Source organism: Schistosoma haematobium, chromosome 7 (genome assembly GCF_000699445.3).
Source record: "Schistosoma haematobium chromosome 7, whole genome shotgun sequence".
In the NCBI taxonomy this organism is placed as follows: domain Eukaryota; kingdom Metazoa; phylum Platyhelminthes; class Trematoda; order Strigeidida; family Schistosomatidae; genus Schistosoma; species Schistosoma haematobium.
The window spans coordinates 7552843-7580829 of NC_067202.1; the positions used below are offsets into that span (position 1 = coordinate 7552843).

The following is a 27987-nucleotide window of genomic DNA, read 5'->3' on the forward strand; positions in this document are numbered from 1 at the left end:
AATGTCTAGCAGCAGAGAGACAGGAGGATCGAACAGTAAAGAATGGAAACAGAATGCAATTTGTACGAAAATGCAAGAACAATGAAGTCTGAGTCATTTTGAGACGATTGGTGGACATTTTACAAATTAAGCATTTTCCTTAGGATTGTTAAATTTTATTAACAAGTCCTGTAACTCTGTGTTAAACACGTTCGATTGTCCCCACTGATGTTCTTGTTCACTACACTGGTACAGTTGTTGGTTATGACTGAGAAATAAATTCAACCTGTTATTCATTGCAACGGAATGAGATTGTTTTGTCGATGTAAAGAAATGGAAGAAGACTGATTTATTCAGCAATCATTCTATCATTAAGAAATTTAGAATAAATTATCTATCATTTTAAACTTTGAATAATCAATAAATTTGAATGAACTGAATCAATATTTAATCAATAATCTAACGTGTGTCATAGCAAGAAGGTTCACAAACCGTGATCTAATAAACTTAAAGTTGGGTCCCGTTTTTTGTCGTTGAGTAGTCAATGCCTCGTCTGGTCCACCACAATTATTTGGTGAGCCCGACGTGATATATAAACGCAAAAAGTATCAACAAAGTTAACAAAGATCAATAGAAATATTAATATATATACGTTAATTATTACAAATACAATAGAAAGTTGGGACTTTACTCAAGTTCACCAAATTGCTGCGTATTCGGCTTTGGTCTGGTACTAAGAAACCACAATTATAAATGCTTGGTAATTCCAACCTGTTTGACGAACTCTCCAGTAATATAATCCAACGTAGGATGTTATATATTCCAATTACAGTCTATAAATGTAGATAGTATTTGATTTAGACTTCAGTTAATTCAATCACAAACGAAGATAGAACGAGGAATGTGTGAGTAGTAGTGTATTTGTTAGTCAGCAAGAGTATGTCACGCTATGTCAGTATCACAACGGAAAATGTGTTCAAGGTCATTCACTAAAACAACAGTTACAGTCATTTAGTGATAAATATATATACAGTGAAATATTGACAAAATAAATACAAATAATATTAAAAACTATCTAAAAAATAAGCTTGTCAGTCATATCTCCACAACTTACCCGAACAAGTGGTATCAGTTTCATCAGTGAATATTTTCAAGGAGAAGTTGAAGCTTTACTGGAAGGCAATCTGTCAGGATTAACACAGATTCACAAACCGACTATCCTTATTACTGAAGGCTGCATGTGTATATAGTTTTGGTAGATCAATAAATTAATTGACATGACTAAGAAATATGATTCATCAATAAAACTGCATATTCTCGACAGATTAATAGTTTGGCTTTAAGATTTACAAGATTAAAACATTCTACTGTATCTGAACAACATAGATTTTTTTCCTGTTGACTAAAAAGAAACAATTCTATGATTATCAGTATGGGGTTGTGTAGATTATTACGTTTTTGTTTGAGTTCATGAACCTATTCATGTTAGAACATCATTGAAAACTTGTAAGCACTGAGCGACCGTTTCGTCTTATTGTGCGACTCTTCAACAGTGCGGATCCACGACCCCACATTCTCAATTAGAACTCAGGGCCTTCGGTTTTGCACGCAAACGCTTAACATCTATACCACTGAGCCGGCATCCAACTGTGTTAATGTCTAACTTTAACCAAAATTGCGTGACCATCTCCCATTATACTGGGGTAGATACCTATCTACCTGACCACGGATTAGCTCCACCGGTCCACTAATTTTATAGAAATTTCATGGTACTGTACTTGATATTACAGAACGGAAGAACCTACTTTATCACTCTTCAATTACCACTTCATACTGGTCGCATAATTTGAGAACTATGGTTTAAAAAACGTTAATTGTCATATAACATATCCAAGTTCTTTTGGTAAACCAGTAACAACGACTCTGTGCAAATCTATGACATGATCGCAAACATAGAGTATTTCTATTGACTTATTAGCTAGTTAATATAATATACCTACCCGGAGTTTTGAAGTTAAACATTAACACCATTGGATGACGGCACGTGCGCAAGACCAATATGTCCTGGGTTTGAATCTCGCTAGGCGGGATCATGAATGGGCACTGCTGAGAAGTCTTAAAATAGGATGAAACGGCTGTCCAATGCTTCCAGGTTTTTGATGATGGTCTAGTTTTAATCGATTTATGATCTCAATTATTGGAATCTGTATACATGTTTATTGTGAGTTGTTTTTTTATTTATAATATTATCAAAATCAATCAATCAAAACACAAAGAAATGAAATACACAACTAATTTCATATTCTTTATACATCTATTAACTTTCAAATACATAATTGTCATATTCATTTAATGAAAAAGGTATATTCATTGATTGACAACTAATTGGATGAGTTAGTTAATAGTTTAATACATTAATAGTAGGCGTAATTCTTTAATCAAAATGTGATTTAGATTATAAATTATTGATAATTACCAATGATTTCTTAGTATAAGGAATTTTATTTAATTTTTTTTTCTGGAAGAAAGTAAGTTCTGTGGGATTATTGTGATATTGTTTGATTGTTGAATAGTATATTACTGTCATGATTATCGACATTCTTGGGTCAGATTGAATATATAGTCAAGTTGTAATATGATCGGCACAGATACAGAAGGCTCGACTAGCATTTGCTAACTTGCGTCATTTATGGAGTAGGCAAGATATCCGTCTACCAACCAAAGGACGAGTTTACTGTGCAGCAGTTCGTTCCGTCCTACTTTATGGCAGTGAAACATGACCGGGACCACCGGATAAGTAATGCAGTTGTTAGGAAACGGGTACTAGGTAAGGATGGCAAATCAATTGATGACGTAGTGAAACTTCATCCGTTGAGATGGCTGGGACATGTGTTACGTATGCCCAACAACCGACTGCCCCGACGAGCGATGTTTTGTTGTATAGGAGTAGATTGGAAGAAAGCTAGGGGAGGCCAGAACAAAACATGGCACAAGTCCATGAAGTCACTGACAAGTGGACTGAGCCTTGTTGGTAGGTGTAGACTGCCTGGTTGGGAACCTCGAGATGACAGCGACCGATGGTTAGAGACCCTGAATGATATGGCTCAAAATCGTTTGCAATGGCGCAGGTGCATCCACTCTTTGTGTTCTCTCAAATTCTAATCTTCTGAATTCTTCATGTCCCTTTTTTCTCTTTCCAAATTTATCTTACTAAGTTATACTCTTTGAATAACATCTCCAAACCCTAATGTTTCCGATTACTGTTTATACTTTTACTACCTCTACCACTATGGGATTCGAGTTGACAATTGTATCTCTGTGCTAATGTGGTATGACAGCTCGAACTGATGTACGTACGTATGAAGTTCTACGTTGTTACTGACTGACTGATCAGTTTTGAATTTTACTGTAAACTCACTTCTAATAAGATTGTTTTAAAGCTTTTATTTGATAAATAACGTCTGATATAAGATCTGGATCAGAGATTATTGTTTATCATCAATAATCAGTTGACATATCTTTACAGAACTATACAGTTGTTTATAGTTTTAATTTATGATGCTTGAATTGCTTCACAGAAGTTGACAGATAATTGAAGAAAGGTAGTCAATCTCTGAAATATGGTGGCGAGACTATAATTTATGGAGGAACTAGTTAAATATAGGATAACAGGTCTTAGATTTTGGCTTGAAATTCACTCATCCATTTGGTTAAATAGGGCTTTGGCATTATAGCTGATGTTAATTCGTGATGAAAACCCTAAATCTAATTCCTAACCCTAACCATCAACCCTCGTTCGGTCTTAGTTATTAGGTGGACACTCTCAAAGTCATTTTAGTGTCGCTCAAAGGTCGTCCATAAATTATAGTCTCACCCATTAGATTTCTGACAACATAGAATTATAAATTCATTGTTATTGGAATTTTCGTACTGCAGTAACTGATGATTGTAAGAATGGATTACGTAAATAAATAAAATAAAAGACTGCTTTGAACTATCAAGTTTTAATGACAGAGAAACACCATGTTGTAGCAATGGTCAGTTATGTAACCGTTTTGTAAATCCAAGTCATCAAAGTTTGAATGATATTGGTTTATAAGTCATAAATATTACACATTCATTCATTTACAGATCAATCACTCACATTTTCCACTATAGTAGGTCAATAATATAACACTTTCATGTGATATTACGTATGTCATTTATAAATTTCTAAACTAAGGGTAAAATGGATTTCATAGAAAAGGTAGATTGTAATTAGTACTGGACAAGCGTTTTATCTTATTTGTAACTCTTCATTTGAATGTACCTGCATCTCAGTGGTAATGTCCACATTCAGACTCAATCTTAATAACATTCACTTTAAAAGTATATGATATCAATCAACGAACTAGTGGGTCTTGATAGCTACTAACGATTTCAATGAGCGTTGCATTTATGATTATTATCAGTAGTAGTAAATTTTAAAATAATACAGATGTTCAATGCTTCATTAAACTATATAACGATTTTCTAGCTGATATCAATTTGTGACATATACAAAACATCAGATTTAACTACTCCCCATTAACTATAAAACTGAAGATATAATTCAGTAATATATAGCCTAAGGATCAATCTTAACTATATCTTAAGTTAAAATTCTTTTTAATACACTGTGGAAACTTATTGATTGATCCACGTTTCGAACAATAGGCGGTATAAAAATGATTTGCTGAAATGTATCATAGAATATACATTTCAATATTGAAGATACTATGTAACAAGGTTGTTTTGCTTTCATTGGATCTATTCTGGTATTTCCTATGGTAAAAGAAATCAGTTTAAATACTTTCTTCAAAGACTTTAAATTATACACTCCGTTAACACCAGCAAAAGCGCATTACAACTTACTCATGAAGTATTGAGTAAACATGAATAGGAACGAATACACCAAACAAAATATACGTCAAAGTCACTATTACTTTTAAAGCTTTAGTTAACAGTTCACAGTATACCAAGTATCAATGTTACTGTAAACTGAAGGCTATTTCGACTAAATTAAAAAAAAAAAACAATTTAGCAACTCATTTCAATTGTGACTCAATGAGGCTGGACGGAATGTTTCAGGGACATTTGTTGATAACATGAAAGATAGCGATTCTGATTAATATAATATTAAGCCATCTATTAACTACATCTTTAACAAGTACTCTTGTTATTCTACCCAAACTTTCATTCTTCCTCTTGCTTCAAATTAATCAAGGGAACTATAAGGATGAGAGAACCATTGATTTCTGAATGTTTATTTATCAATCTCAAGTTTAAATACGAGCAAACTTCATTACTTTAATTGATTTGTATCTAAAAATGCCTTATATGCTTATTAATTCTCACCTTAAACCTACTCTGGTAATATTGGCTTATAATCTAGAGTGATTAGGTTTCGAATTGTGTTCACATTACTCTTATTATTATCGTTGTCTCCACTTATCCCGTTCCCAGTCTAGTTGACCTTTTATTTTTTTGTATATAAATGTTTTTAACAAGTCAGATTGTTCGAAATATATTGCGCTAATATATCATCACATAGTTCTGATAATCTTTGTCTTCTTATTACATTATTGACATTTGATTTAATTTATTAGTGCTTTTACTGTGAATGGACTTAAATGACTTTTCGAATTTTCTATGAGAAAATGTAAATGTAAAATTGATGTCCTTATAATCGGTGGAACTTTGTCAATAAATGTAAGTTATGTAATGAAACATATTAACATAATGCATAATATACTTCATTTCACTGGTTGAAATCATGAGTCAATTAAGGCTAAATCATCATGGAAAACCTGGAAGCACTGGACGGCCGTTTCGTCCTAGCATGGGACTCCTCAGCAGTGCGCATCCACGATCCCGCCCCCACGAGATTCGAACACAGGACCTACCAGTCTCGCGCGAGAGCGCTTAACCACAAGACCACTGAGCCGGCAGGTATCCAATGGTGTTAAAAAAGAAGAGACCAATGGAGTGGAGAATTTTTTCAATATATATATATATATATATAAAGACGAAACGGCCGTCTGGTGCTTCCAGGTTTTCAATGGTGGTCTAGCTTCAATTGACTCATGATGTCAACTACTGAAATTACTACAATCTCCACAAAACCCCTTCTGGCAATAATCAAAGTAATTATTCGAGAATCAAGCAGTTGCTACGTTGCATAATATTTGAAGAAGTGAAGAAAATAACAGAATATTTTGATGAGTTGTCAGTAGTATAGCAGTTATGTGAGAATCAAGAGACGAATGTTGAGAATAAGTAAAATACAAAAAAATACATAAAAGTGGAAGAAATATGAAAACAGTTTATCAAATTTCTGCTACAAACTTCTCTATACCGATGGCCAAGGTAGTAAGAGTGGTTGTACAAACTTCTTTTATGTAAAGGTTAGGCTTGTGAACATAGACTGCAATGGCTTCAGTAATGTGCAAAAGATGAACTCGTAAACTATGTGGCAAATTTAATGGAATATGGTGGATAACCTTAAAATCTTTATTCAGTTTAGTGAATAATATCAATAAAAAAGACATTTATTATTGATTTGAACAGGAATTAGTTATCTTTTATTATTATTATTATTCGAATATTTGTCAAGATTAGAACGAATAGTTTGACAGTAATTGAGCGCCGAGTACAGAGAAGTCATTATATGTGAAAATTATATTTGAAATATTCTCAGCGATTGAAATTTAACTAATTCCAACGTTTCGTCCAGCTAACTTGTCTGGATTTCTTCAGGGTAGTAATCAAAATCAAAAACATCAAAGAAATATATGTTGTTTTTTGATTTTGATTATTACCCTGAAGAAATCCAGACAAGTTAGCTGGACGAAACGTTGGAATTAGTTAAATTTCAATCGCTGAGAATATTTCAAATATAATTTTCACATATATTATTATTATTGATATTATTAGCTTTATTCAATATTATATTTTTGGTACAATATAGAATTCTCAGCGCAAAGTATTTCAACAAGTTTCCGTTTCTTTCTTCTTGGTCGGTCCTGGCGATAAATATTGAGTGATCGCCAGTTAGATGTTAGCAGTCCAGTAAATGAACATCTGAATAATGTGCATTCTCTTCGTTGTATATTGCTAGCAACCACATTGTCTCTTATTGAGTTTTTTGTAACTTTGACAACGAAAGGTTGTACACTTTTCACAAATGCACCAGGATAGGTTATGCGATTAATAGACATAATGATATATTAAAACAAACAAAAATAGATAACTTGTTGAAATGTCTAGATGGCAGCAACAGGTAGCCCAGATGCTTAAGCAGGCCGCCTATAATCAAATGACAATGTATAACATGATAAAACCGGTGGCCAGATATAATGATAACCTAATTTCAGCAGAGTTAGCTGAAGGTTCTAACTTTTAAATCCATTCATTCAATCAATCCTAAGCAACATAGAAACTAACACAAGTAAGTAATGGATAGATTGTAGCTCTTCACATTAATATATGGACAAGACATTTAGGAAAAAACCGGAGTTAAAAGAATCAAAATGATTACATATGTAATAGTATAAAACACAACATAAAATATACGGTTGGAAAAATGATGACATGAATGTATAAGAAACATTATATAATAAAAGATATAAAAATGAACTTAATTTCACTAGAGTAATCGATTTCAAGCTATTTCAACTTAGATTTTCATTCATAGATAACAATTATTTCACAGACCTTAATAAGAAAGTTTAGGCCATTTGACATAACTGAAAGTCAACGTCAGTAATTGTATATCTTGAAATCATTAGTGATCATACTAGCCGCCGTTTCTTGTCAAGGTGGAGAATGTCGTTAACATGTATTACTTATTGAGAGCCATTAAACTTTATGTTTGTTCATAAACTCACAAGTTGATTCCCCACTTTGGTTTCCTATCTTAAACATAACATCAAATTTATTTGACTGTTTTTGATCTAATGTTAACTATCTAAGGATATTTACTATAGAACCGACTGCAGGAAATAACGATTTCGTCGACTGAATTTTCGGGAATCGATCTTCTTCCAGGTGATCGACTTATCGACATAGAATACTCGGATGACATAGTTTTGTTTGGTGAAAACGCCAATAAAATGTAGAGTCTTTTGGTAACACTGAGCAGCAATGATAGGATGTTTGGAATGCGTTTTTCTTTCTCTAAATGCAAATTGTCACATCTGGATTGACCTCCTTCAATACCTGTATTAAGGAAAGAGAGTGAATTAGTCGAACACGTCGATAAATTCACTTATGTTAGAAGTCTGATCAACCCAACCGATACGTGGCATCAGTGCTTGAAGTCACTAACCTCTAGCCTTAGCCATGTTGGTAGATACAGACTACTTGGTTGGAGTACGCGTGACTATCGTAACCAATGGTTGGAGAGTGTTGGTGACATGGTTCACAATCGATCTTATTAGAGTCGGTGTATACGCTCTTTGTCTGTCCTTAAACTGTGAGATTAGAATTACTATATACCTTTCTTTCTACGAACTAATTCCTTCCTGTACTATATCCTTATATGCAATCTTTCTTTTAGATATTACTACCATTGAAGTAACTACTTCTATGACTTTGGTGATCACCTTGTTGTGTTAATGAGGTATGACAACTTGGACCAATGCATGTATGCACCTGGTCCTACGTTGTAGCTGACTGCCTGACTGACTGATTATTAATTTTTCGTAGAGCTCACTAATTTTAATTACATTATTTTTGTATTTAATTAAATTTTAGAAATGCATTCTACAGTACGCAGTGTATTTCATATTTTAAACCTAATCTGTTTAGTAAGTGAATAATCATTTTTTTGATGTAAACTATTTGTTCACATACTAATTATGTTAGTTTAAAAACAACTAAACTGTCATCCAGATCAAGTTTTACATGGACTCTCATATTTAGGCTATATTGTATAGAAAGATTTTTCAAGTGAGATTTTCATAATAATTCAGAATAACTATATATCTTACTGTTATGCTTTCATTAGTTATAGGTAAAGTGACTACTATCTGTAGTGTAATTTTTCATGCTAACTGTAATTGTAAAGGTTAATATAGATTATTCGGTTTGCATAAAGTTTACAGTATCGACTGATAATTATATGAAACTGATTAATTGTCCAAGAGAGTGGTGAACTGACTTAATTCTAACAACTGAGCCACGGTATGATAATATATTAGTCAAGAAGTAGTACTCAACAATTGAAGATGGCCGTATCTTGTACCTACTTAGTGAGCTCAGAAAAGACTTCTTACTTTTTCTTCTCATGCTTATGCTTAACCACATTCTAAACTTGCTAATCATAATTGGTTGACTAATGAATTCCCTTCTCAGTGTATTTCGTAGACGAAGCAAAGATTTTTCGCTGACAATGTTAGTTTTACGCAGTAGTTAGTTAGACACAACAATTTTTTAAGTCGCGGTAGTGATTTTATTTTCGTTATTAAGTTTTGACATATGTTTACTCAACAATTCTTGAGTAGATTGTAGTGCGCTTTTGATGGTGTTTAACGGAGTGCATAGTTTAAAGTCTTTAGAGAAGGTATTTAACCAGATTTATTTTACTATTATGATGATATCAGGCACATGAATTAGAACTTATCATCAACAAAACATATAAAAAGTTATCATTGCGTTTCTCATTCATTACGATATTAACTGGTGATGAAGGTCCTTTAGGACTTTGAGCATGTCATGTTCGTTTCACCCACGTAGATGGACGAAGCGATAATCTATTTTTATGCATTATTGATATGCTATAAAGTCTATTACTTAATCTGTAAGTCGGAAAGATTTGCATTTAACTGTGCAATAAGTGTTAGTCGATAACTCTTGAAATTTCCTATTATAACTTATCAATCGTTTTCATATGTTGTTCAAAGTGACCATATAAGCTCTCAAAATTTCACATATAAGCAATTCACATTGTTATGGAGACTACTCATACATGTTCATATTATTTTCAAAATGGTGCTCTGTAGAAATGAGCTTTTTATCTGTCAGAGTAAAGTCATAAAACTTTAACAAATATCAGTAAACAATCAAATCATTAACTTTTTAAATAATTGTTTGTCGTTAAAAAAAGCGATAGGGTGATGGCTTAAACATGAATGGGATTGTAAACAATGGGACATAAGTCAATGAAATATGCTAACAACTGAATAAATTAAATCTAATCAAATGTAAAGAACGAATGAAAGGTTGTGCAAGATCATGGGACGATTAAAGGTGGATACCAGCTAAGTGCTCACGTACGAGACTGAAAGTCCTTGGTTCGAGTCTTGCATACGGAGTCGTGGATGCGCATTGTTGAGGAGTCCCATACTAGAACGAAACGGCCGTCCGATGCTTCCAGGTTTTCAATGATAGTCCATCTTACATCGAATCATGAATTCAACCATTAAAATGGAAAGAAATCTACATTCAAAATATTAAATTTAATCATGCGTGTTGATAGTGATTGAATGCTGTCATTTTGATCAATAAGTCACATGATAATCAAAGAAATAAAATGATTAGTGTAATTTATGTTTTTAATGTAACTTCATTGTTGTGCTCTACAAAAAAAGATATAGATAGTTCAGTGATTAAATTCAGTTCATTTTATCAGATTGACTTTATCGTAAGTCTATGAGATATGGACGAAATGCTCCGATTTAAGATAACGAGTCTTGGATTTTGGCGCGAAATTCATTCATCCATATGGCTAAACAGCATTTTGATGTTATAGATAATGTCAGTTCGTGATGATAATTCTACCACTAACTTACAACTTTAAGATCCAACTGTAAATCCGAATTCTAACTCATTACATTAATTTATAACCCTATTTTAACCTGTAATAATTTTGTAAACACTCTCAAGGTCACTTTACTTTGCTCAAAGGTCGTTCATAAATCATATTATCACCAATCTTGTTTGTTAAATAATACGGTAACCATGATCAAAAGTACTAAGAATAGAACTAGTTTAGATTGATGTCATTGATAGATCAATGTTAAATCACAATTTGTATTGTATGTATGAAGAAATATTATGAGTTCTTTTCAAACACTCACAATTTATAAAAACATTTAGCTATCAATATGGGATTGTGGAGATTGTTGAGTTTTGATTGAGATCATGAGGCGATTCATGTTAGACCACCATTGCAAACCTGAAAGTACTGGACGGCCGTTTCGTACTAGTATGGGACTCCTCAATAGTGAACATTCACGATCCCGCCCTCGGGACTCGAATCCGTGATATCAATCCAAACTCAATAAACTCCACATACTGATAATAAAATTAATGATAAGATGATATTCACGATAAAATTTAGGACACATTCATAAATCCTTAAATAAACAGTTACTATATTTAATATTTTATTAAGACTGTTCATTTTAAAGATAGTTTACGCTAAGCAGCAGTTCACACATAAATGTTCTTGATATGGATCAAATCCAGGAAGTTCAGGTTTCCTAGTAAGCAAATAAAATTTAAATAATCAAGTTGGCTTCTATTAGCATAATACATTTTTACACTTAGAAATTTAACAGTATAGCAAAATTATCATCCGTCACCTTCCTTAATGACAGTATGATGGGGAAGATTTGTAGCTCAGGTGGATGATTTTAATGGAGTTTTGTTCTCTGAGCTGGATAGTTTGGTCTGAGAGCTTTCATCGTTCTTCTACACAAAATCATCAGACAAGCTGTGAACCACATATGGAGAAATTTGAACACTTTACTTCTACCTGAAGTTTCTGCTGATGATGCCATTTAGAAGAACAATGAAAGCTCTACGACCAAACCATCCAGCTCAGAGAACAAAACTCCATCAAAATCAATGACAGTATATCGTTGGATATGCTTTTTATCACTCTATAAATTTAAACTAACTTTCGACTTTATTTTTCAGTCCATTTTATTATTAGCATTTGTCTTTTTTGTCATTACATTTTGGACGAAACTCTCTGTTAAAATTGTTGAGCCAACATTGAATAAATTACGAATAGATGGTGTAAATAATCGAACCGTAATCGATGGAGTGAATAGTGTTGTACGAACTTTTACACGTAAGTTTATAATAATTTCAATAGTTAAGATCATGAGCCAGTTGAAGCTAGACCACCAAGGAAAACCTGGAAGCACCAGATGACCGTTTCGTACTAGTATGGGAATCCTCAATGGTGCACATCCACGAAACCCCTTCTGATAATAATAATAATAACCTTATTTAATCTTATATGCTTGTATCTGTAGTGGCTAAGCTTCGTTTTTTAGGCGACTGGCATTTAAGTTAGAGAGATATGTGCGTAGGCTGTCACATGTGATCGAGCGTACATTTTATACAGGCATGAAAATGATCATAATAATACAAAGAAATAGACGGATTACTACTGTTCGAATGACATTGTTATATAAGTTCATATAAGAGCTTGACAAAATTAACCATAATCGAAATTAATCGTAGGAGTGTTACTATATATCAACCATTTTAATTGTATATCTGATGGTATTTTACGTAACATAGAAAAAACATGATGAATTCACCAACCATTATGATAGTTTCTTTTATCTTTTACATTATAGGGCTGTGTTGTAGGCTGTTTATCGCATATTTTTTTTTATCTAAATGCTTGTTTAATTAAAACCAATTTATCAGAAGGGGTTTGTGGAGATTTTTAGACATTTTCACAGATTGAAATCATGAGCCAGTTGAAGCTAGACCACCATGGAAAACCTGGAAGCACTGGACGGCCGTTTCGTCCTAGTATGGGACTCCTCAGCAGTGCGCATCCACGATCCCGCACCACGCGGGGCTCGAACCCAGGACCTACTGGCTTCGCGCGCGAGCACTTAACCATTAGACCACTGAGCCGACATCCAACGGTGTTAATGTCTAACTTCAACCAATCCACGAAGTTGCGCCACCATATACCATTGTCTTCAGTGAGCTGATATCTCACAACAGACCTGGTTGTACTCCACTGGTAACGGCTTCCCACATGAACGAGTTCTCTGCAACTTTTTAGAAAAAAAAACAGTAGTTCTAAGCAATCAGGTAAGGTTAGTAACAGTTTAATGTTTGATAAGTTTATGAATAAGTTAAATAAGATTCAAGTGAATAGTGTGCATCAATCTGAGGTTATTTGTTAACAGATAGGCTGAAGCACAGTAAGGGATTCTATGCGCTAAATATATAAGTTTACAAATGACTAATTTACTTCTAATTGAGATCATGAACCGATCAATGTTAGACCATTATTGAAAGAACCTGGGAGTACTGGACGGCCATCTCATCTTAATCTAGGACTCCTCAATAGTGCAGACCAACGACACCTGTCACGGGACTCGGAATCAGGATCTTCAGTCTCGTGAACGAACGCTTCACCTCTAGACCACCGAGCTGGCATCCAACGGTGTTAATGTCTGAATTCAACCAATCCGCGATATTGCAAGACGATCTTCTAGGTGGGTAAATACCTCGCAACTGACTCACTTGAACTCCACTATTCATGGCTTTTCACTAGGACTCTGAGAATTATAATCTTCACAACCCTATACTGATAATTTACTTTCATTGTAAAATGTTTGCATGTAAACATTCATGAACCTAATAGAGAAGATATTCTTACGTAATGCAGAAACAATGATTTTTGTCATATGTTATGTGTTCTAAATAAGTTCTTGTGTATTTGTTCTTTTAAGCAGAAATAATAAAGTATTTATAGAATAGATGGGTTTGTGGTTAGCATAGTATTTATTTCTTGTTCTGTCTGATAACAGATAAGCTGAAAACGTCTAAGAAAGCATGTAGAGATGGTTTAGTTTTTAAAGAATGGATCACAAACTAATCTTAGTCAGAGAACTGTTGAATACTAGGAAGCAGTGGACAGCTGTTTTATACTAGAATGGGACTCTTCAACTGTAGGCCGTTGTTTCAACTTAGGAGATCGAACCAAGGGCTTTTAAGTCTCGCAACAAGCGCTAGATTCGCTCACCACTAAGCCAGTAACAATAATCATATACAGGTACTACTTTTAAAAGACAACTCAGTGGGTTTTTGTGAGACCAGTTGAGTTCAAACGTGTTAAGTGAGAGACCGTTATCTAACAAAAGTAATGGGGGATGTTCCCACACAATTGTGGTTCCATTGAAGTTAGATAAGTTACATATTTTCTACCTATTGAGGGGTCCCATACTAGCACGAAATAACTGTCCATAGCTTCCTGGTTCTCAGTAATTGTCTAGCTAAAATCTTTCCATGATGTGAAGTATGAAAATAGAAATTTATTGGTCAGATGGCTGATTGGTATATAGACAAATAACAGCTGCTAGTTATGAAAAATGTTTTAAGTAACCTTCTTTTAACTAGAATCATTATAGAATGAGGACTAACTTTACTTGCAGCCTCAAGAGTTCTGAGCAATATAGTGCAATTGAAGTCATCTATGTTTAGCAATAAATCATGATGCAGTTAAGAAAAAGGGACAGTCATCAAGAATAATGAATCATAGAAATGAGCTAACTGTTAACTCTGAATAAGCAGTTGAGTCTTTGAGATTTTAATACTCAACATAACAGAGATTGAACTAAATATTAGCCAGTCCTATTTTAATATTGATGGATTAGTCATGAAGATCACAACACTACTCTCAATGTAGTGATTTAACCAAAATTTATACTTGGTCTTCTCCAACACAGTCGACCTTATCTGTGAAATAGATGTGCATATAAATTACTTTTATTAGGTTTTATTTCGAGAAATAACACACTGTAATATTTACCAATATACTACATGGTACGTCCTTAATTCGTCTACCCACTTATATGCAGAGAATACTTATCTAATCTAGATTAAGACCTTGACGCGATAGGTTGTCCGGCTTAACCTTGAAGCTAGTATGCATGAGTTCGGAGTGGGGTAGAGAGACGAAAACGATTGTATCACCTGACTGGCTGACAAGCACGCGAGTGAGACAAGTCAACCGGAACACTATTCGATCTATTCCCGATCCCGATCTGACTCCCGATTTCAGATCGGTGTAAAAAGATACATGAATAAATAGATGACTAAACTGACCACAACGTACAATAATTAGGAAAATACAATTATGTCCAAAACTGGAGATTAGAATTGGAAATAGAGTACAAAATAACACGTCTAAATTACAATAGCTTTAGGACAAAATGGGCTATGCTAATGAATCATACATCAAACCAAAGCACATGATCTGTAGAATAGACTACGGACAGAAATAAATGTTACTGTTTTACAAGTTGTGAATTAAATGAAAGAATGTCCCCGAAAATATCTTCCGTAGTTTGTCAAGTCTTTTTCTCTGTTCATATCACTATACATTCATGGTGTTTTTTGCTTGATTTATTTAAGGTCCGGTAATTTTACCATTGATGGCGATATCACTTGTATTTGCTTGTATTTATTTCTTTGGGGCAATAATCGCTTTTAATCGAAGCAGTACATTTTTTCTTATGGTAGGTTCCCACAAACTTTAACATATATTCGGATCAAATAAAGTTGTTTTTGAATATCGTCTTTAAATCCATAGTAATAGAACAAACATTTTTACTTATATTTCTAACTATTGGATGACTCCTGATCAAGAGTATCAATAAAAATATGGAAATAATGAAGTGCAAAATATTTAAATATAATTACAATAATGATAAACGAATATGGTTGCACAAGCAAGTGGCTATCAGTACTCAGTAGCTGAGTGGATAACACGATGGCGTTTGAAGCGAATAGTACTGGGTTCGAGTCCCAGAGTGTACATCAACTCTGAGATGCAGGTTGTTCTCTCAGCTCAGAGAACGAAACTCCACCAAAAACTATACATCATTGCTTACGAATATGGTTATGTTATATTTAAGTGAGAATAAGATCTCAATAACAAGATAATTATATCTGTACTGATTATTTGTTTTGAAATGCGTTCTTGTGGTACTGGTTTGAATCTTGGTATAATGGATATCTTAGATTTTAAGAGTGAGGCGATGGTCACAAACAACGATGTTATCAAAAACTGAGTGAAGTTGATGATGGCAACTGTTAAATGAGAGCTCAGTTGCTAAATGGTTAAACACTCATTGTGAACTCTTACTGACGTAGGCAGTATCCTTGATAAACAAGAGAGTTCTGATGCAGACGTAATGATAGAGATTGGCAGAGCAAGGACAGCATTTCTAAAACTGAGGAACATATAGAACTCGAAAAAACTATGAACTAACATCAAAGTCATAATCTTCGATACGAACGTCAAGACAGTTCTAGTATACGGGGCTGAAACTTGGAGAATTAATACAGCCATCATCAAAATGTACACGTATTTCTGAACAATTTTCTACACAAGATACTCAGTATCCTTTAAGCCGATACAGTCAGCAATAGGCTACTATGGAAGAGAACAAACCAGTTTCTATTTGATGAGGAAATTAAGAAAAGATGCTGAAGATGAATTCATCATACTTTAAATAAAAACTATCACAGTGCATCACAAAGGAAGCCCTAACTTGCGAACTTCAAGGCAATGTGAAAAGAGGAATAAATGGAAGGAATGAATATGACCTGGCAACTACTAGAAAGTAGAGCTCGATCTTTGGTCAACGAGGGGTAACAGGCCCTAATTATTTAAGGGAAACATAAAGATTCTGAGTTGAATCTGAGTTGACAGTGGTGAGATATTCGAGTGAGCTAATTTTCAATATGCCAATCAGAATTCATGGAGAAACCGACACTGGTTTACAAAACGAAATATGAATACTGTTTTGTTAGGTACAACGGTTGTATCACAAGTAAATAGCATATGAACACTCTAGAAATGTAATATACAAAATTATTTAATACTTAGGGTCAGTTAAATATATTAGTATTATTTTAAAACTACTTTATAAAGGAAAAAACAACACTAAGTGAGTTTAAACTTCATCCGATTTCACAGGCGAGTGGCTATCAGGATTCAATAGCTAAGTAGATAACGCAATGGCGTTTTAAGCAAAAAATACTTGGTTCGAGTCCCGGAGTGAACGTCAACTCTGGGATGAAAGTACATCCAGCTGAAGAGTCCGAACTACGAAGAAACGCGTGTCATGTATTCCACTGCTAGCCACTATCCATCTTTGCTTAAAAAAGATATGTTGTAAAGCCTCGTCTATTATAAAGCTTGTCATATTGTTAAAGATAGGTTTTAGTATAATTCACTGATATGTAGTGGCTTTTCTTGGTTAATCAATCACCCTTGTAACCGTTATCATATAAATTTCAACGGTGTTTGATTCAGATGGCGATGAGAAACTGTAACTACAGTTCCATAGCAGATAGCGCAGATCACAAAGCTATAAACACATCAAGCTTATTTGATGCAGACAGGCGAATATGTATATACGATCAAATACATAGGGAAATTTATAGTCAAATTTCATAAGGCCACAGTAAGGCAAAGCAAAACTTATTAATAGGATTTAAGTACACACATACATGGGAAGAAGGATGAATGGTCGAGTGATATTTAAGCAATCAACATATTTTAGCTAGAGTCCGTCATATGCTCTAATGATCATAACAGCACAAAGAACTATGCAGATTGTTACTATTCAAATAACATTGTCTATTAAGTAAGTTAATAAAAGCTCTTAACCAAAATTAACCATAATCGAAATTGGTTGTAAAATAGTTGCTATGGCTATACTATAGTATCATGTTTTTTTCCATTTATTTATTTATAAAAGTTGCATGATTTTTTTAGTATTTCCATAAAATACAAATTTTTTCTTGTATAAGACAAGTTTTCATTGAATTTCTTTTTCAGTATGAAGTTACTTTAACAGTTTGTATAATTGTGCATATAGTTATGATAACTATTGTGTTAAAAAATCCAGAAACAGTATGTTAATCATTTAGTCTTTCAATGTTTTAATGAAGTTTTATAATAAATTCAAGTATGATGATTAACAAAAGTGGTTTTGTGGAGATTTTAGTAATTTTAATAGTTAATATCATGAGTCAATTAAGGCTAGATCATCATGGAAAATCTGGAAGCACTGAATAGCCGTTTCGTCCCAGGATGGGACTCCTCAGCAGTGTGAATTCACGATCCCGCCCCCCACGAGACTAGAACTCATGACCTATCAGCGCTTAACCGTTAGACTACTGAGCCGACACTCAACTGTGGTAATGTCCAACTTCAAACAATCCACGAATCAAGTACGATTCTTTATAGACTGATTGATTATCAAGTGAAATGAAATGATATTTTAAGTAATTATAATTGTAATATTAGTTTAAAACTATAATCAAAATAAGACATAGTTTGTTTGTATTCAAAGTTAAGGTTTCATTTCATGAATAGCAAGAGTATTTAGGGTGTGTGCTACTGATATCAATCAAAAGTGAAGTGCCTAGTGTCACAAGGTTCAGATGATCGAAGTAAAGAAAACGAGAACAGAAAATGGTATAGAAACGAAAGACGATCAATTGATATTTTGCAAATTAAGTATTCTGTAATTTGTGTGTTCAAATATATTCGTCTATTCACCCTTGTGTTCTAGTTCACTACAAATATACTGTGTTTTTTTTAAGGAGTAGAACACGAAGAAAACGTGATAGATTTGTTAAGGATTTTATAAACAAACGTGCGAATTTTTCGATTGATTAGAATCTAACTATTGACACCTTAAATATTTCCTAAATAAATCATCATTTTTATTCAGTCTCTAGACTGATGTTTCATTCTAGTATGGAACTTTTCAAAGATATACATTCATGACCTCACAAATACCTGGTCACAGAACCTTCAGTTTTACACATGAACAGTTAACATCTAGATCTATAAAATTCAGTCTATTGTTGTTCACATCAAACGTTCATCAATTTACAATATCGTACAATTAATATCCAAAACTCTTAAAATGATAATTGATGATTTCAGTTCCAGTTTCAGTTTGGAAAGGACAGGAGGTTTGATAGCCTGTGTTAGTCCTGGTAATAGTGGTCTCTCAGTTGATCCGACTTTCTTTTGAAAGAGTCGATGGATGGAGCCTCAACCACGTGCTGAGGTAATGAATTCCACTCATTGATGATTCGATGGGAAATTTGATAGTCAGCTGATAAGTAATTTGTTCCGGGCTTGTGAATTTTTTCAGAGTGTCCTCGGAAATTCTTTGTTTTGGAAGACAAGAAAAATGAGGGCATATCAGGTTCAAATTTATCTCTAAGAGATTTGAAAACTGTAATCAAGTTGCCTCTAGTTCTACGATATGACAACGGGAAAAGGTTTAACTTGGCCAGTCGAGCATCATACGGAAGCTTCGCTATTCCGGGAATCAGCTTAGCTGCTGTTCTCTGAGCCTTTTTCCAGAAGCTCGCTGTCTTTTCTTAGGCAGGGGCTAGCCGCTTGTATGCAGTACTCAAGTTTAGGACGTCCGACCCCTGTATACAAAATCAAAGACGTTTTAGCGTCGACATGACCAAAAGCCCTACGTATTGATCATGAGGTTCTAAAACCTTTGGCGGCTATTGCACGGCAGTGCGCAATAGTCTTTAAGTCTTGGCTAACGATGACTCCTAACTCATTATGTGTCCAGACGATATAAACTTATCATTTTAGTAATTATTGGCTACTATTTTCTTAAACTTAAACAAACATACGAATAATATTTTCTCTTTTTTATTTGTTAGACAGAAAAAATGATGGAAAAACTTTTTGCAAAAAAATTTTATCTCTATCGATCAATGAAGAGTCATGATGGAGCAAGTTTATTTGCGGCTGTCGTAATGATAGAAGTAAGATGAAATTATAAATTGTATGCTATCATGATAGAAAAAGAAATGATAGTTTTCTTTATTATTATAGTCTTAATGTGATACAGGATATTGGAACTAGATTAGCAGTTTCTGTTGAGATTGTAGTAAATTTGATTCCATTTATAAGTATTTCTATGTTATCATTAAGGACCGTAAATTGATTATTCTCTTTCTTTCCGATATATTCACTTGAGCAAATTGTATTTGAAGATTTATTCAACCACAGGGGTTTATTAAAGTTGATTGATGTGTTGGAGTTAAGTCGGAGATGCCTGTTTAGTTTTATGTAACACTCATCAACTGGTTGAACTTGTATTCGGGGAATAGAAAAGTATTGGGTTCCTCTTAGGATGCATCTGTTATAGAAGTGACAGTTCAGTTATAATCCTTAATATCAACAATGGGAAATTAAACATTTTATGAATAAGATTCATATTTATTACATAAGCTAGTGGGATCCAGGCTCAGTAGCACGGTTAAATTTACAAATGCAAGGTTTAGGTTTCAGTATACAAATCAATACAGGGACCCAAGTGCAATAGGATAACGTGCCCTAAAAAAAACTAAGTTTCGTTGGTTAGCAAGTAGCATTTTCTTATACTATGGCAACTATTGAAATCCGTGTAGATTTAACAATTAGGCTATTTGTTATTGAATTGCTTAGTAACAAATTTGAACTGAGCTTCAGCTATTTCATTTTGAGCAATTTAGTGGTGTTTATAAATCTTATACTAAGTATGTCTCAAGTCCAAGAGTACGATTTCTTACTAAGTGGAGTAAAACATCCGATGTGCGATTCGAAGTAATAATATAATAGGCTTTTAATTATCAAACACTCAAGGTTTTAAAATCGACTTCAGTTATCTAAAATTTACTTATATTGATGTTGTATAATGTATGACATAAAGATTATTATATCAACTTATTCTTAGTAAATAAGTTGTACATATTTTACATAGTTTACGTTGTAATAAAAGTTTGAACTTAAGTGTTTTATTGATTGAAATCATGAGTCCATTGAAGCTAGATCATCATGGAAAACATGGAAGCACTGGACGACCGTTTCACATCTGCGATCCCGCACCCCTCGAGATTCGAACCCCGGACCTATCAGTCCCACGCCAAGCGCTTAACCAACTAAACAACAGAGGCGCGGAATCGTGAATGAGCACTACTGAGGAGTCTCACAACAAGAGAAAACAGCCGTCCAGTGCTTCCAGGTGGTCTAGCTTCAGTTGACTCATGATCTAAACTATTGAAATTACTTTAATATCCACAAAACCCCTTCTGATATTAATTGTTTACATACTGTCCACGATAAATTTTGGAACAATCATTAAGTCATGTAATAATGACATAACATGTGTTAGCGTGTTATCAGTGAAATATGACGCTCCGAAATTCACATGACATTTAAATAGATATTCTGCATTTGATTTCCCACTAATATTTTAACATCTGACGTAAATTTTAATACACGTTTTTTGCTTAGATTGGTAATGTTGTGACTTTAAGACCGGCTAGTTATCACGTAATTTATTCGCTCATGGAAATACGACTATTTCACTCTTGTACTATGCTAAACCAATGACGTTCGACAGGAATGAACAGACTAGAGTCCTCATTGATCTTTTGTTTGCCTAGCCCGTCCAGTTCAGTTCAGAACGACAATAACAGCTTCCACTATGCGAATCGTTTATTTCAAACATACTGGGCTTATATAACAACCAAACAGACCGCATCACACCATAAAATAGGAAATAACATTTATTCATAATAAAGCCTAAATGTTTTACTGTCTCATTTTTTTTAATATCTAAACAGTTAAAATGCTGTGGTTACATGAATCCTTTTGATTTTGACGAGGACAGAGTAGAAATTACCGATGAATATGATGGTCATACTTATGATGGTAAGCAAAAATATTTGTTTTTCTACACAAATATCGTCTCCGTCAGCACCTGACTTAAAGAAAGGGAATGAAGTGTTCATCTTGCTGTGCTAATGCGGTATGGCAACTTGGACCGATACATATATGTGCCTGGTTCTATGTTGTAGCTAACTGACTGATCAACTACTTGTTTTCACTTTATAATAATGACTATGATTCATTATCCGAATCATTAGCTTTTTATCTTACAAGGTTTGAAAAAAAGCAATAAATTCCAGCCCTAAAGCATCTTGTATGATAAAACGTATTTGAATGTAGAAATCAAAGGCTTATGGACCTGTACTATTAAAAAGATATTATGAATTTATTGAAATAGAACATGTGATTTATTGTATGATAGTTCAATGGACTAAAATATAAACTCTAGGCTCGAGATCTCAAATTCCTAGATTCGACTACCGGTCAGATCATAGATTGACACTGTTAAGTCAAATGGTAGGACAAAATAGTTATTCAATGTTTTCTGGTTTTTACTTGTGGTCTAAGTAAGATGAGTTCATAGTGTATATTGTGAAATCCAATAACTTCCACAACACGTTAATGATAACTAAATTCCTTTGATAAAATACCTAATATTATAAAATGCTGATTTCTGCAATCACAAAACAAATGTGAATTTTTACAATTGAGATCACAAACCGATTTTAGCTAGAACACTATTCAAAACTTGAAAGCATTGGACGGTCATTTAGTCCTAGTATGGGACTTACTAGCAATACACACCCTCTTTTCTATAACAGAGAATCAAAACCAAGACCTACCGTCTCGCACGCGGACGTATAGATCACTGATTCTGCATTTAACGATGTCAATATCCTCAAGAAAATTACTATTTCACTGTTTGAAATCATGAGTCATTTGAAGCTAGACCACCATGGAAAACCTGGGTTCGAATCTTGCGGGGTGCGGGATCGTGGATACGCACTGCTGAGGAGTCCCACAATAGGAATAAACGGTCGTCCAGTGCTTCCAGGTTTTCCATGATGATCTAGCTTCAATTGACTCATGATTTCAACTATTGAAATTTCTAGAATCTCCACAAAACTCTTTCTGAAAATTACTATTTCTGTCCATAAAATGATAATAGTTTCACAAAAGCTCATGGATCAAACTTCCAGGTATAGAAGTTTATCATAAAAGGGCAATGTTATTCATCACACAACTGAGGATGGGTTCAGTGAATAAATAAAGGTTTTTCTTAATATCGTTTACATCACTAGCCACCTTAAACAAGAATTGAGTTAGAAATACTTTGTAGAGTATGTATGTTACAACTCATACAATAAGAATATACGTATAATATTAGTCCATAGATAATTTCTAACGACTACTATCCATTTATTCTCGTCCGGATATAACTGTATCGTTATTCATTATCACCGGAGCTGTTACGTCATAGTAATAATTAAACATCATTTATATCATATATTTTCTTTCAGACTTAGTATTACCTGTACCATGCTGTTTGATGGATAAAGACTTGAAGTTGATTGATGTAAATTGTCCAAGATTCCATTACATATCAGAAAACGATCACAAACATCACAGTCAAGGCTGTAAACAAGTATTCGGTCGTAAAGCATTTAGTCTCATAGCATACATTGCTTATTTATCAATAACTTTGATTGCGATCAATGTAAGTAATATATATATATATATATATATATATATATATATATATATATATATATATATATATATATATTGGTGAATGAATTCATTTGGTGTTGTTTTACTTGTATCTTTCCATTATTATTTAGAACTGCAATTGATGATCATTCTCATGTCGGTATTTATCCATCTTGTTCGGATCGCCTCGATATAGCCTCAAGTCGCAAACGTTTTAAGCAAAGATAGATAGTGGCTAGCAGTTGAATCCAGTTTGACGCCTGTTCCGTCCTATTTGGGACTCGTCAGCTGGATGTACCTGCATTGCAGGGTTGATGTTCACTCCAGGACTTAACTCGCAAACCCCATGCCCAACCCTCCTCCTTTATCCGGACTTGGGACCGGCAGTAGCCCCCGAAAGGACTACAGGCGGAGTTCTATCATCCAATTGAATGAATTTTATTATGTTTGAGGTTGAGTATATTGTAATCTGGCTATTTAAACCTAAAATAAATGCATGATCATATTTCTCATATAATTATTTCTCAGGTAGAAATCTTATGTAGATTTCTTTTTCGTTTAATAAGTACGGGGTCAATAAAGTCAATATAATGCACAGAATTCATATCGTCAACTCGAAATTCTAGTTTATCAAATCATCAGTATTTGTAGGTAAGGACAAATTAAAGTTGACAAAAGAAAGACTTCCTATTAATTTTTACAGTAGTTCTTGATATGTATGATTAAAAATAAAGTTAACCTTAGTGAATTTAGTACCAATAGGTCATTTAACCAATATGGAGTAATTCTTTTACACTAATATCTCGTGGTAATAGTTTATTGGCTAAATTCATCAAAACTACGAATCCTTCAAATAGATGAAGCAATAGCTATTCGTAACGAAATACTGGAGCTTTCCGTCAAGCTTTTATAACATTGACCTGATTAGTTAACATACATTTTAATTACACGATATGACTAATGTACAAACAGCTTTCCTTTTTGTATTTTCATAGCTCAGATTTGTTTTATTCATAATATCTTACTATTATTATTGTATTGTTTGTTAAGGGTTTAAGAAATTCGGTTGCCAACCAGCCCTATTTACCGATTTTTACCTAATTTTTATTTTTCTATCTGTTACGTAATTTGTATTGTTATTATACTCTCTCACTTTATAGTAGTTATTGTTTATTCTGTTCATTGACCTTACAATTTCATTTATCATACAAACTGTTATATCTAGAGCTTAGATTCTTAATGTACCGTGTATAACTTGAGCATTCGAACGCTAGAACCTTCCAAGTCGCAAATAAGAAGACAGAAGAATAAAGAAAGTGCTTGTTGGGCAAGAATCAAAATGTACAGAAAATCATTGATATTTACAGATATTAGCTTTTGTCAAATCAAAATTATAATTCAATTATGTTATGCTACTGACCAATAGTAGCATGCTACGTCGATATTCTAGAAAGCTCCACTGCATTCTTATTAGATGGAACTCTTCAGCCGTTCTAGAGCCTCTGAAGGCTCTGTCGTAGTTATTCAAGCTAACATAAGTTAATAGTTAGTTAACTACTCACAATGTCATATTGTTTTGAAAACATTATATACATATATCTATATAATCTTAAAATATGCATTTTTGCCTTAAACCGAGGTACTTTGGGGATTATGAATTTGAGCACATACTTGTAGAAACTGAAGAGAATTTATTGAAATGAATAGTCTTTATTCATTGTTTATGTTTTAATATGATGAAAACTATTCAGCTTTAAAAGAATAGTTCATCCTTAAATGAAATAGATATGATTCAATCTCTAAATTGATTTGTTTTAGCCTGAAACATTATTGCTAATAGTCCATATCTATAAAATGTATGTTATCAAAGATTATTAATCAAACATAGCATATACCTGACTTAACTGATATGTGATATAATGGTTTCTGTGTGAGTGGCAATGTGAAATGGAATTTTTCAAGTTGTCTTTTAGTGGCCCGATATCTGACTCCATTTATATCGTATGAATGAATGCTGTCGAAATATACATTCTAACCATTCACATATACTATTATCGACTTAATCCTCGTTAGTGGATACGACTGGATTAAATAAGTCAAATACGAGAACGGATGCTTGAATATGTCTATTTTGTACACTCATTGATCCGGACAGACAATCAAAGGGACGAATCGAAGCGAGATGGCACGCGACGGAGTAGGCGTGTGAGCCAACTCCATTTAAACAAGCATAACTCAGTATTTATAGTCACACAAAAATGAGCTAAAGACATGTGATGAAGAGGATAGGTGTACGCACACGTACTTTCATATAAAATCAGTCAAGGTTGATAAGTGAATAATCAACAAAACGTGACTCAAGAAAAATGAATAAACTGATCTATCCGAAAGCTAGAATAAGCTGTGTGGACTTAACGTACTAACTGACATTACAGTCATTTAACTATACATTAATTAGTAATAATATAACTTAGTAAATTACTTTTAGGCGTTTAAATTTGTGTTCATACGTTAAGTCGGTGATTAAAAGGTGTCAAGTAGCATTTAATGTAATTTCCATAAACCTGACTGTTGAGCAGTGTGAATACATCGCATACAAACGAGTGTATTCAGATATCGTTTTGATTAACTATCGGTATCAAATAAGTCATTATGCATCTTATACATGTTCTTACACACTTCATGAGCATCTTAATTTACTTCAGATGCCGATACGCTTACCATTTTGTTAATTTATAGGGTTATTGTAGCTTGTTTCTTGCCAAAAGTATCATGAATTTGAGTAATCACTGAGTCGTTCATTTCTGGTACAGAATTTTTCGGTAGCTTTTACTCTTAGTTACCGAAGTGGCGTCTTTGATTTTTAACATAGTCTAAGTAGACATAGTCATTAATAATAAAAATATGTACCCAAGTAACATCACAACATTTTGGTTGCTACAAGATTTTAATTGATTGTTCATACGCTCCGATCACTTACATCTTGAAAATCGTCAGATAAATTCTAAGGAATACTTTGTCATTATAGTATCCATCATTAGCAAAGGATTAATAATTTCTAATTTGATTGCTTGTATATTATTTGACATGTAACACATTGTTTTACCAATTTCGTTAAGTAGTTTCCATATTAAATTATCTCGATACATTATTAATCGCACACCAAGAAATTAAGATTGTAGTTACATAGGTTTAAGTTTATTCTGTTAAAGCTTGCAGGTTATTTCAGTAATCGTATTATACACTGTCTCAGGGCAGAGTTCGATAGAGAATTTTGATGGGCGGCCTATGCTCCTCTAGGAGGGGTAACAGGCGTAAGTAAGTAGTAATTTTATCCATCAGTTGACTTATTATAACTCAGTTAACCACATCACCCTTTCACAAACAAACGTTACTAATCTAGTCTGGTTTCTTTATCAACATTTAAAATTACAATGTATTATTGTTTTAAACATCTTTTCTATAGATAGCACTTGTGATATGCGTTGTTCTGGTATTGAGAGAAATATGGATATACCTTTAATAATACACAATTGTCATCGAATCTTCATAGAAAACACAGCATCGGCGGTCATTCATAAACGTTGAAGATGTTTTTGGTATATATATATATATATATATATATATATATATATATATATATATATATATATATATATATATATATATATATATCATTCGAGATGGTCTGTGTTAAAATAACATTCCAATATTCTCCTTAATATTCATTTTTAAGTGATAAAATGAACTAACCCTTTTATTAACTTCTACGTTGTTTTATAAATTTATATTGCATTAATGATAGATTTAAAAATGGAACGAAATATTGTAGAAATCGGTATGTTGGTAACTAATTCACTTTCTGTTTCAAAGGTTTCTTTAAAAAAAATAGAGATCAATATCCAAAGGTATATAGCATAGTGATAAATTATTCATGATAGCTTTATGAATGACAAGTATATGTAATGTGTATCTAACGTAAATTTAAGATTCAAAATTACTATTCTGTAAAACAAAACAAAAAGCTGTACAGTTACAAATCTATAGATTGATGTTTTCAAAATAACCACTATATATCATAGATACAAAAATATTGTTTTGTTATTACGTAACTTGTTAGACAGCAATCTGTAAGTAAGAATGTTTCATCTTACAAGCGAACAGGCTTAAGTTAAAAAGACAAAATATGACTATCAATATGAGTTCATAGTATGTGACTAACAAATTGCTTTGGAACTTATCAAGCTACATTATAAAACTATGTTTTATGTATATTTTAAGAAAGGAATTTCACATTTGAATCATAACAGTACTTGACTTAGCAATAACTAAAAATTCAATCTTCATAAATGTAAATTTTACCCCAAATTAGCACAAAATCGGCTGCTGTGATTCAGTTCTTCTGTTATCAGTATAGTGTTGTGGAGATTATTAAGCTATTGATTGAAATCATGAATGGATCAATATCTCCAAATGCCCTCGTACGGTCGAGAGTGGAGAGAGTCCGCTCACCCTCTCGAAATGCTCTCACATGGCGACGCGTATATAGCCTCTGCCAGGGAAGTCCTACTCACTGT

At 33.3% G+C, this 27987-nt stretch overlaps 1 protein-coding gene across 2 annotated transcripts; it reads left to right on the plus strand.

The window, feature by feature from the left end:
- The first annotated feature begins 2411 nt into the window (after positions 1–2411).
- TSP66E_4 (Tetraspanin) lies at positions 2412–27498 on the plus strand. 2 transcript variants are annotated; one of them, XM_051217901.1, is made up of 10 exons: positions 2412–2507; positions 5607–5709; positions 8755–8807; positions 11923–12079; positions 15400–15503; positions 17837–17911; positions 19705–19809; positions 21655–21742; positions 23221–23417; positions 26877–27498. In XM_051217901.1, the coding sequence occupies exons 3-10, from the start codon at positions 8757–8759 to the stop codon at positions 26931–26933; spliced, it is 834 nt and encodes a 277-aa protein (XP_051064334.1). In that variant the 5' UTR covers positions 2412–2507; positions 5607–5709; positions 8755–8756; the 3' UTR covers positions 26934–27498. The 2 variants fall into 2 exon arrangements, with proteins under 2 accessions (XP_051064334.1, XP_051064335.1); XM_051217902.1 differs by lacking the exons at positions 2412–2507; positions 5607–5709; positions 8755–8807 and having other exon boundaries at positions 9040–12079; positions 24636–27498.
- The last annotated feature ends 489 nt before the right edge of the window (positions 27499–27987 follow it).